This window comes from Penaeus monodon, chromosome 7 (genome assembly GCF_015228065.2).
Source record: "Penaeus monodon isolate SGIC_2016 chromosome 7, NSTDA_Pmon_1, whole genome shotgun sequence".
Classification (NCBI taxonomy): domain Eukaryota; kingdom Metazoa; phylum Arthropoda; class Malacostraca; order Decapoda; family Penaeidae; genus Penaeus; species Penaeus monodon.
Window position 1 is genome coordinate 6,330,322 of NC_051392.1, and position 10,436 is coordinate 6,340,757.

Sequence of the window (10,436 nt, forward strand, 5' to 3'; positions counted from 1 at the left end):
GATAGGACTAGTAATTGACTCCTTGATTACTGTACTTGTAGAGCCATCTATGTGTAAACACAAGTAATAAACTAAAATCTCAGTGGACATGGCATGTATGTACATGCCATCCCCAGTGGCAGTGGGTTAATGGTTGATTAGTTAAACCCAGATTAAGAGGAAAATTATATTAGTGAAGGATAACCTGTCATAACTTTATCTTATCTGTTTTCAGAATGTCTATACTTAAAGATTTTGAAAATGCTGTGTCCCAAACCAAAACTTTAAAAGTGGAAAGAAAGGTTTAAATATGTATCATAACATGAAAGAAACATGTTGTTGATGGCTCATTGTCCCAGATTCTTTGATGTTGAAGAGGACTTTGGCTTGACAGGTTCCCTACGGGTGCACGGCTAAGGTAGAAGAGACAGACTGTGGCCAGTGGAGACTTTCTCCTCCTGAAGTTAATCCTGTTACCTACTCTGGCATTATGGAGTTTGACTGGAGAGTTCTCTTCTGAAAAAGGAACCTCTTCCATGTTGCGACTTGCACATTTGTTGGAGGGAGGATGAGGGTGGGGGGTGTCAGATTGCTTGTTTGTGCTTATAGATTTTATGCTTAGGGTGGATGCTTAAAACATTTCAAGTGAGTTCTGATGTTTGACAGTCATTCAGCTGTTGACATATGGCATCTGTATAAAATACTAATATTGAGAGTATGGCTCTTGATTGAAGTATTTTAAAGAAGATTTGCATAATTGCTAGTATAAGATATCAATATCTTGTGCTTTTATGAAGGATATAAAAAAGAAAGCCATTTTATAACGAAATAAGGAAGTATTTAAAGTTTCATCTGTCTATTTTTACTCAGATTTGTATAAACATCACTTGAGATCATTTTGTCTGCATTTGTATCTCATCAGTAAGTGCACAATTGTCATTTCAGTGGAAATGATAAATACATGATGGCTGAATATGTAACATGCTATTACATGATATGATAGATAAGATTTATTCAAAACAGAGCAGTAACAATGAGGCTTTGGATGCATGACTGATTACAAAATTATACAATATTTATCAAAAATCTATATTGATAGGTGCCAAAAGCAAATTAATGACACTGCCTTGTACCAACAAAGATACAGAAATTGCATGTAGCATATATCCAGCCACTACTCATAAAATTTGAGTCTCATGTCATAGGCTTTATGCTTTAATAATTTTTCTTATTTATTTTCTTAACCAAAGGACAGTTTGTTAAAGAGCGAGAGATGTTTATTTTTTTCTAATAGATGTTAAAGAGAGAGAAATTATCTTTTTTTTTTACTAGTACTGAAATGGATTTATGCACAAAGTTTCCTTCAGTGGTTATGTAACTTGAATATGTAAAAAGAAATGTTAGAGCCTTCTAATAGCTTGCTTTGCCTTGAAAGCCAGATTTACTGAGCTGATAAAATGCTGCAGAATTTATAAGTTCCACATGTTCATTCATAAAAGGTGTTTGATTACATTGAAAAGGGATTAATCCTCTTCCACTGTGACTGATACCACAATCTTGAAATGAACTTTGTTTGATCAAGGTATCAACAGATGTACATGATAGGGATTACAAGATCAATAAGAGTCATAAATTACTTTAGGATAGGAAATATAAAGCTGTTTTATTTTAGGGTCGAGTTCTAGTGTGGGTTCATTACTTTGATGCTTCTTTTATATCCTGATAGTTTTTGGCAAGCTTTAGTTTAAATGTCAGAATTCTGGCATTTTATTTATTGCTTACAGATTTATTCGAATTTTCATAGCTTGTTGTACTATTGCCAGTTGTTTGAAAAATATTTAATGCGAATGTTGGAGCACATAGGCTGTGCAGATTTTAAAGGATTTGAAATTTAGTTTAGATTTTAAGTACATAGATGAAAATGTATATTTTCATGCATTGAGATATAGTTTCATAAAAAGAACACATCAAAATTTCATCAGTAGTTATTCACTGCCATTGTTGATTTACTTATTGTGGAATCTAATAGCCAGGGAGAAGTCTTTATGTGTTTTCAAAACAAATAGATATTTATGGACATGAGTTCTGTTAATGGTAGAATGGGTATCTAAGATAAAGGATAATGCTGTTGACCAAAAATAAAAGTAAGAAATATGGCCACCAACACTCTCTGTCCATTGACATTGGCCTATAAAGAGTATGAAAAAAGAATCTGCCATTCAGTGCCATTCATTAACTATTGTGTTTCTATTTGCAAGCCTGATGCTTTGTTGCTTTTGTAAAGGCTCATGGGCAGGAATGTACAATGCGCTTTTGCTTGTCCTTGTAACCATTGTTTTAGAGACTTTTTTATAATTGTTAGGTGTGTTGTGAAGTTTATTGGTACCTTATAAATAACTAAAATGATGAAGTACAATTTCTTGTGTGATCTATTTCTCTGATAACTGTAGGATGGCTTGAGGCAGTTTTCATTTTGTGGAAGATTTTAATTTCAGTTCAAATAAGTAATGTATACTATTTTTATTTTCTGATAAACCATATAGACTATCAAATATTTTTTGAAAAGGATAAAAACACAAAGCATGAAAGTGTGAAAAGTGCATTCAGTGTCATTGTCATTATCCTTTCACACTGAAAAGCCAGCCATTGTATAACTTCCTCTTGTAACCACAGATTCCGTACTGCTCCACAAGCGCCGTTGTGGAATTGCCCTCGAGTCGGTGGTCTCTGGTTCAGCCAGTCATGCCTGTTTCGAATACTGGACAAGCTCATTATGACTGGAGAATCCTCTTGTATTGATGGGAGAAGCAAGGTTTATCTTTTTTGCTTAGATATGATTTTTTATGTGTTTGTCCATTGGAGACCCTCTAGGTGTATAGCACCCCTTAAAGCAGTTTGCTGTAATAATTGTGTACTGAATTATCTTTAAAAGAGAGACATTTTTTCTTTCTTTCTTTTTATACTTGCAGGATATCTGATTAGGAATATTAAGTAAATCTTTAGTGTATCTTATTCTTATTAATCAGAATGTGAATTTCTAATTATTGCTGAGGAAGCATCAAGACTTTGTAAGATTATCCTTGTCGTAGTTATGTTGCTGGTTATCTAGTCAAATCTTCGAGACTACACTAATGCTGTAGTATGCATTACTTTCTTTCTCTTGTCTTAAATACTTTGGAGTATGTATCTTTGACCAGTAATTAGTTAACGTCTTAGAAAATGCATATGTGAATAAGGCATAAAATGGAATTATAGAATTTCAGTGTACAAAGTAATTACTTGTTGAAGTTTACATGTCCAATAAATCTACAAAATAATAAAGTTGTATATTAAAAGGGATGATTTCCCAATTTAAAATTTAAAATATATAGCATGGATTGTTCTCTCAATCAAGCTCTCTTTCAAAGTCTCTATCTCAAAGCCTCTGTCACTGTTATTTTTCCATCTTATATCTTTCACTCTGTGAAACTTTTCACTGCTTTAACTTTTTACTCTATCGATCCGAGTTTAAAAGAGAGAGTTTTAAATTGATGTCTCTTCTTAGGAAGTGTGTAAAAGTTTAAGGTTTAACTCTTAATCATAAAATGTTTAATATTTTGAATATCACTATAAATGTAAAATCAGCATTTACCTTAAACAGTGACATACTTTTAATTCTAATATTGATGGTTAGTGTACTTTGTTAAGGATTACTGAATGTTCCTTTGATCTGGATGTGTAATCATACAATTATTCTTATTAATATTTATTTATTTATTTACCATTCTCAAAAGTTTTATTGCAGTTCTTCCACTGAGAAGCAAATGATTCCCTCTGGATGTTATGATTATTGTTATAATACCTAAGTGCTATACATCTACCTCTATTGGTCAACTTTTTTTCCTTTTGATTTTCTTTACATAAAAAAGATATGGATATGATTTCATATGCTTTGTTGTCAGCAATTGTTATGTTTTGGCTGCTTGGTATTAGATAAAAAAAGTTATTTGCAGATTGGCCAAGGGATCTAAGCTCTTGTTGATCACACACATATATGTATACTGTTTTTCACTCAGATGATAAAGGTATGAGTAGTTGCCTAATCATTGTTCAGGAAAAGATGAAACTGCTGAATGGCTGCTGTGTTGGCCTCTCCTCCTTGCCCTTACCCCATTCAAGGCTAATGGCAACAGCGAACCACCAGCGTATTGTGTGTCTTGACTTTTGAATTATTATTATTGTTTATTGATTTATTAATTTGTTCATTTATCTAATTCAGTGTTGTTTTAAAGCATGTACTCAGACCTCCTCCACCAGTGCATGAGGAAACCCCAGCCTGAGGTGCTAAATAGAAAGGAATATTATATTTAGTAATATGATGTGGCTTCCCCAGGTATCTTTACAGAGACCAAAATGATGACTGATTTTCTGAATATGCATTGTATTTTTTTTTTTCTTTTTTTTTTTCTTTGACGACTTTGAATTTGATTCCTGTTCTTTATAAGTATAAAAGCTATTCATTACAGTACTTTTCTCCTTGAATCTCTTTCATTACAAAGTTCCATTTGTTTTCTCTTTCTGCTCAAGCCTTGTCTTTCTATTTCATCTTTTCCCCCTACAACTAATAAAGAAAATGGCTAGATTCTTTTTGCAGCCACCATGAAACCTCATTTGGGTATACTGCCCTTTTGGTAAAATACATTTCTTTGTTTAATGTTTCAGTTTACTGAAAGCTTAGAATGTGATATTTTATTCTTGTAATATATTTACTGTGATAGATATCTAGTGTTAACTGTGTCTTTTCCTAAAAGTGAAATATCTTGTATAAAAATATTTTATTGTTTACCGACTAAGATTGCCATTTGCTTCCCACTCAGATATGATAGAATTAAGTCAAAACAAAGCAAAACTAAAAGCTAAATAGGCCTTTGGCCGTAATATCATGAGAGATGCATGACTTTTTTCATATTATTTCACATGGAATGTTTGTAGTCATGTCATTAGTTAAGCAGAACAAGTTGTATTTTCTTCTCTGGTGAGTTTTGATTTGTTTTTCCTTCTCTGTCTTTTATTTGTTTATTTTTTCTTAGAATCAAATCAGAATAAGATGTGTTCTTGATAATTAGGATGCTAGATGTAATTTCACTGACATGCTTTAAAAAGCATTATTTTGTATTTCAAATATCATTATACTGAAAGACAGAAATACCGTATTGCTGTTCCTCACTATCTCTTTCTGAAAAGAATAAATTTCTTTCTTGATTCATTCCTGTTATTATTGCTTTCCTTTAAGAACTCTTCATGTACACAAATATTATATATTATATATATATACACATACATATATATATATATATATATATATATATATATATATATATATATATATATATATATATATATATATATATATATATATATATATATATATATATATATATATATATATATATATATATATATATACCTATACATATAAATTTGTAGGTAACATAATGTTTGTATTTTGACTAATGCTACATTAACATCATTTTGTTTTCCTTGCTCATAATGTTACTAACATTTTAATATCAGGAATTAAATTAATTTAATCTCTGGGAGGCTCACCCCCCAATGATGCTTCCACTATTAACAGATTGTTATTGCTCCCCAACAGGTTCCCTACTGTTCCTTTTCCATGGCGGGCCAGGAGACATCTGGCGCCTGGTCGCTCCTCGAACCTCCCTTCCCTCCTGTGACCCACTCGGCAAATATGAGATACGACTGGAAGGTCCTCGTCCCGTAGTTGTTTCCGTCCCTTCCCTCCCAGTGTCGAATAGGTGTAATGTGATTAACAGTTGGAAGCCCTTTCTAACCACGGCTTTGAATTCCAATACTCTTGAATGGTTCGGAAGATTTATCGAATGCAGTATTTGTCTGCTACCCTGACAGGTGAACAGATGAAGATTTGTCCAGGTAATCTTATGATTTGTAGAGTGGCAGAGATATGGTGCTTTGTTATCATTGCAATTTTTTTTTTTTTTTTTATGTGCATGATGGGTCTGAATATGTTGTTAGTATTTATATATTATATAACTGCACCAAAAAATATCATAGATAATTACTAGCTCAAAATATCTGTATATTCTTTTGTTTGTTTATTTTTGCATTCAAAACAAAGATAATTGAGGTTAGTATTATTTTAGAAAGATATTTTTCAAAAAGCAAGAAAAAACAAATGGATAGTTTTACATTATGAAAATGCCAGGTTATTTGTACATTTTGGAATTGCCCACACTTCCTTGGATTATTCAGTTGTTTTGGTGTGAACAATTACCTATTTACTTGCTCAGTCATTTCCTGATAGAACAGTCTTCAGGATGCTACTTTTCATATGCTTGATGCTTTTATCAATTTTTTTTTTTTTTGCCACCCAATAATCCTAGTTGTGGAAGCAATGGTGAATATAAAGATATCTTGAATATCCCTTTTCATATGGCATATAGTACAAACGGGCTAAGAAAGGGACCAAGAGGATTGCATAAACCACTCTGAAAGAATTGCTCATTTGCCATTGAATATAGCCATAACACAGCTGCACACTTCACAAAGATGAAGTCTTGAATGATGATAAACTGAATTTGATATTTTATGCTCAAGGCTGAGAATACTAGTATTTCATCTTATTAATGCATTACTCTTGCATTCCAAAATCTAATGTTGATATACTTTTAGGCTTCATTTACCTAGGCACTCAGTCAGTATGTATACTGAAATAACTGGCTCATGTTTGCATTATAATCTTGCTTTGGCACCAGACTGGAAACTTTGCAATTATCTGTTAAGATCTATGCTTCTCACTTGAAATATGAGCTACAGATCATACCCAAACTGTTGAAAATGTAATTAAGAATACCTTAAGCCTGACATGTCCCAAAATTGATGAAGTTTTATATTAAACTTAAATAACTGACATTTTTGTTAGGAAAGAAAGAGTGTAAATGCTGCACAGATAAATAAGATTCAAGGTCCTGAAGAATAATGGCAATGGAAATGTACAGCAGAACTTTCTAATTACCTGCAGCCAAAAGTGTCTAACTGCTATAACCACAATTTTTTTTACATACAAAACAGCTTATCATATTGCAAACTCTCCAGTCCGGCTTTGGCTTCATGTAAAGAGTTTTGGCATAAGAATGCAAAGGATATAACCTGCAGCTTCTCCACAGGATGGCTGAATAACATTTTCAAATTAGTAATGTAATTTCTTGCTAGGAGTTTTGTTGCATATGCTATGTTTTTATTGGAGCTAATATAACTAATTTTGTTGCATGCTATCATTGTTTTATGTTTTGTAATTTAACTTCTATAATTTTAACAAATACTGGATAATTATTACCAATTCTTTTGAAGTGTTGAGATATATATTTTTAATATTCACATGTTGTTGATTGCACAAGAGATATAGTCATTGAGGGATCTTACATTGCCTAAAAATTCCCTCTGTACTTCTGAAATTGGCTTGTCAATTGAGAGAGGAAACCTGTAATTCAGGAATAGTTAAGCTTGTATTTTTTTTTTTTTTTTTTTTTTTTTTTTTTTAATGTTACTGTCAGAAAAGATCATTGATGTGTTTACAATATTTAAGAAAATTATGTGTCTTTTTAAATATTTTGTTTATAATTGCAGAAGCTAATTCAGCCAAGTTTTCAGCTATCTTTCACTATTTGTGAAAAAGGAGAAATGAGAATACCTTAACCAAGTGAATGAACCCAAAGCAAAATGTTCCTTTAGACATGACTGATCATGTGACATTAACATTATGGTTCTAATGAGAAGTAGCATTGGTAATCAGTACACGGATCAAGGGCATTAATATAACTTCATTCAAAGTTTTCCTTCCATTGGTTGTTGTTTTTAAGGATGGTATTTTATTTCACAATTTACATGTTTTCAATTCATAAATAGTATTTTAGAAAAGAGAGTTAAGAGATCTTTAATGTCATGGTTATTATTATGTAGGTCATTAGGTCACCTGACAGAATATTTAAACAAACTTTTAGATATTGTGGTCAGGGTAGCTCATCAGGAGTATATGGATTATGTATAGCCACTTAAATCACATATTTTTTTATATCTGCTTGTGATTCTTCCCCCATCTCTCTCCCCTTTCTGTCTCCTTTAACCCCTAAAGGACAAAATTGGCAATTGTTGTTCTCAGGTATGTGTGAACACTGAGTGAACACTGAAGAAGGCATCCTCCAACAAATTCTAAATTATCCATATTATAAATATCCCAGTTAGAATAACTGCAGCTTAAATAATTGTGTATGAAAGAAGAGAGAACAAATTGCACTTTTTCTAATGTGTGCGCACATATAGCTCTGAACTCTGTGATACTTTAGGGGTTAAAACATTTTATTTTCCACACCCAATATTTAAATTTTTAGTGTATTTGTACATACTTGAGTAGACTTTGCCCAGTGATAGTGAGAGAAAGACTTGTGAGTCTGTAGCCTCACCCACCGCACCTTACCACCGATGGTTTGTGATTTTTATTACATTTGATTGTTGATGATTAGAGTAATGATAACTTAGGATAATTTGAATAAACTTGTTATGTAATGAGTTATAGTGTATTTTGAAATACAGTGATTTATGATGAATAAGTGTGCTGTCTCATTCGAGAAATTTTGATGCAAGAAATTGATGATGACTTTATTTCTTCAGGAGGCAATATTTTTTTAGATATTGTCATTGTTACACTTTTGATTAAGTGATGTAGCTGTATCTTTAGGTGTCATTTTCATTTTTTTTTTTTTTTCTTTCTTTTTTTTTTTTTTCCATTCAATTGAAAACTTAGAAGACTGGAATGAAGATACTCACATTCCCATGTTGGTGTCATCTTGCTTTCAAACCAGTCAACAAAAAATTTTCTGCACTAAGTGTTTGATCATTTGCATGTGTCTGTGAAATGTGTTGTTGTATACCCATAGCAAATCCTGTGTCTGGCTGCCCTGTTTGGCCTTTAAGGAGCCAAATATTTTGTGCATCTATTCCAGTTGGTCAATCATATTTGCAGTTTTTACCTTTATTGTAAGGGTTAATGTGATCTTTGCCTTATATTTGTCCTAGGAGCGTTCGTTATGGCAAAAGATGGGTAGCTTAGAGTAGCATGAATAGAGCATAACACTTAGATGAGCATTTGAATTGGGAAAACGAGATCCTGTAGGGCAGAATGTGTAGATTATTGATTGTTGTGTGTTGAATGGTTACTCAAGAGAGAATTTTGAAGAAATATGTAGAAACAGAATTTGTAAACATTGGCTTTAATCAGTATTCACTAGATTAAAATTGAAAATGAAAAATGTATACTGTTGTGAAAATGTGTCCCAGATGACACCTTAAATCAGAATTCTTAAGTGTTAATGTGCATATGAGTCAGTGCTTTTTGTGCGACATGGTAAACATGAAGAGTTAAGTTTTTATTTTCTAGTCACCCGTTACCATAGTATAGATTTAGCTCATATGACCCTGTATTGCAGATCATGTTAAGATTCTTTTGTCTTTTTCATTTGCATTTTTTCCTTCCATTTCATTTGGACTGACTTGGCTTCTTATTCCCCCTAAGTATTTCATGTTGAAATGTCACAGATATTTCACTAGTGATTATTGTCACAAACTGTATATAATATTTTACATCCTGAGTGATGAGTGAGTAGACAATTCATTCACTCTTTTCTAGCTTGGTTATGGATGCTTTGAGAGTCAAAGTGTACACTTACTCTGGTTTCTATGTTTACTGAAACCCCCAAGTTGGAATGCTGATTCAAGTGATGGCCATTTTTACACTTTCTTGACTTAGTGATACTTCAGTAAAAGTATTAGTATTTATGAAAAAACAAGATGTCAGTGAGGGACATCCCAGTGAATTTGACCATCAGATTAATATGCATTAAAGCCTACAATGACAATGTTAACAATGTAGAAATACTCTAGCCATCTATGTAAATGATGAAGAAATGAATATTACGGTGCTTTAAATACTTTGTTTGAATTGCCTTTTAGTTTGGTTAATCATTGCAGTTACGTACCTATACTAGAGTATGCATGTTATCCTCTCTTTACAGTTTGAAGATTTGTAGGTAATTCTTTACCAGCACTTTAATTTTTCATTTTGATGAACTGATTGATTTCACATAAACATCAGTTACCATACATAAATCATGATGTAAAAGAAATTAAAAAGTATTTTTTTCCAGAGTTATCATTATATCAACTTAATCAGGGAAAAACATTAACAAGGTTGAAATAAACATTTCAACTAAATAATTTGTGTTATATTTGATTCTTAAAAACAAAAAAAAAACCACACCAACAAACAAAAACAAAAAAACACAAAACAAACACAAAAAAAAAAAACATAATAAAACACAATACAAATAAATATAAAAAATAAAAAATATATATATATTATATATATATATATATATATATAT

The 10,436-nt window shown here is 31.8% G+C and overlaps 1 protein-coding gene across 6 annotated transcripts in view; it reads left to right on the forward strand.

Annotated features, from left to right (window-relative positions):
- LOC119575011 (protein UBASH3A homolog) overlaps positions 1 to 7,530 on the forward strand; it is a 23,026-nt gene extending 15,496 nt beyond the window's left edge. For 3 of the 6 annotated variants that reach the window (XM_037922329.1, XM_037922326.1, XM_037922331.1), the window contains one exon: positions 5,615 to 7,530. In XM_037922329.1, the coding sequence (XP_037778257.1) occupies positions 5,615 to 5,743 (129 nt within the window). In that variant the 3' untranslated portion in view covers positions 5,744 to 7,530. Of the gene's footprint in view, positions 1 to 373; positions 5,225 to 5,614 lie in introns of those variants that run through there. The other 3 variants (XM_037922330.1, XM_037922328.1, XM_037922327.1) reach the window with 2 other exon arrangements.
- The last annotated feature ends 2,906 nt before the right edge of the window (positions 7,531 to 10,436 follow it).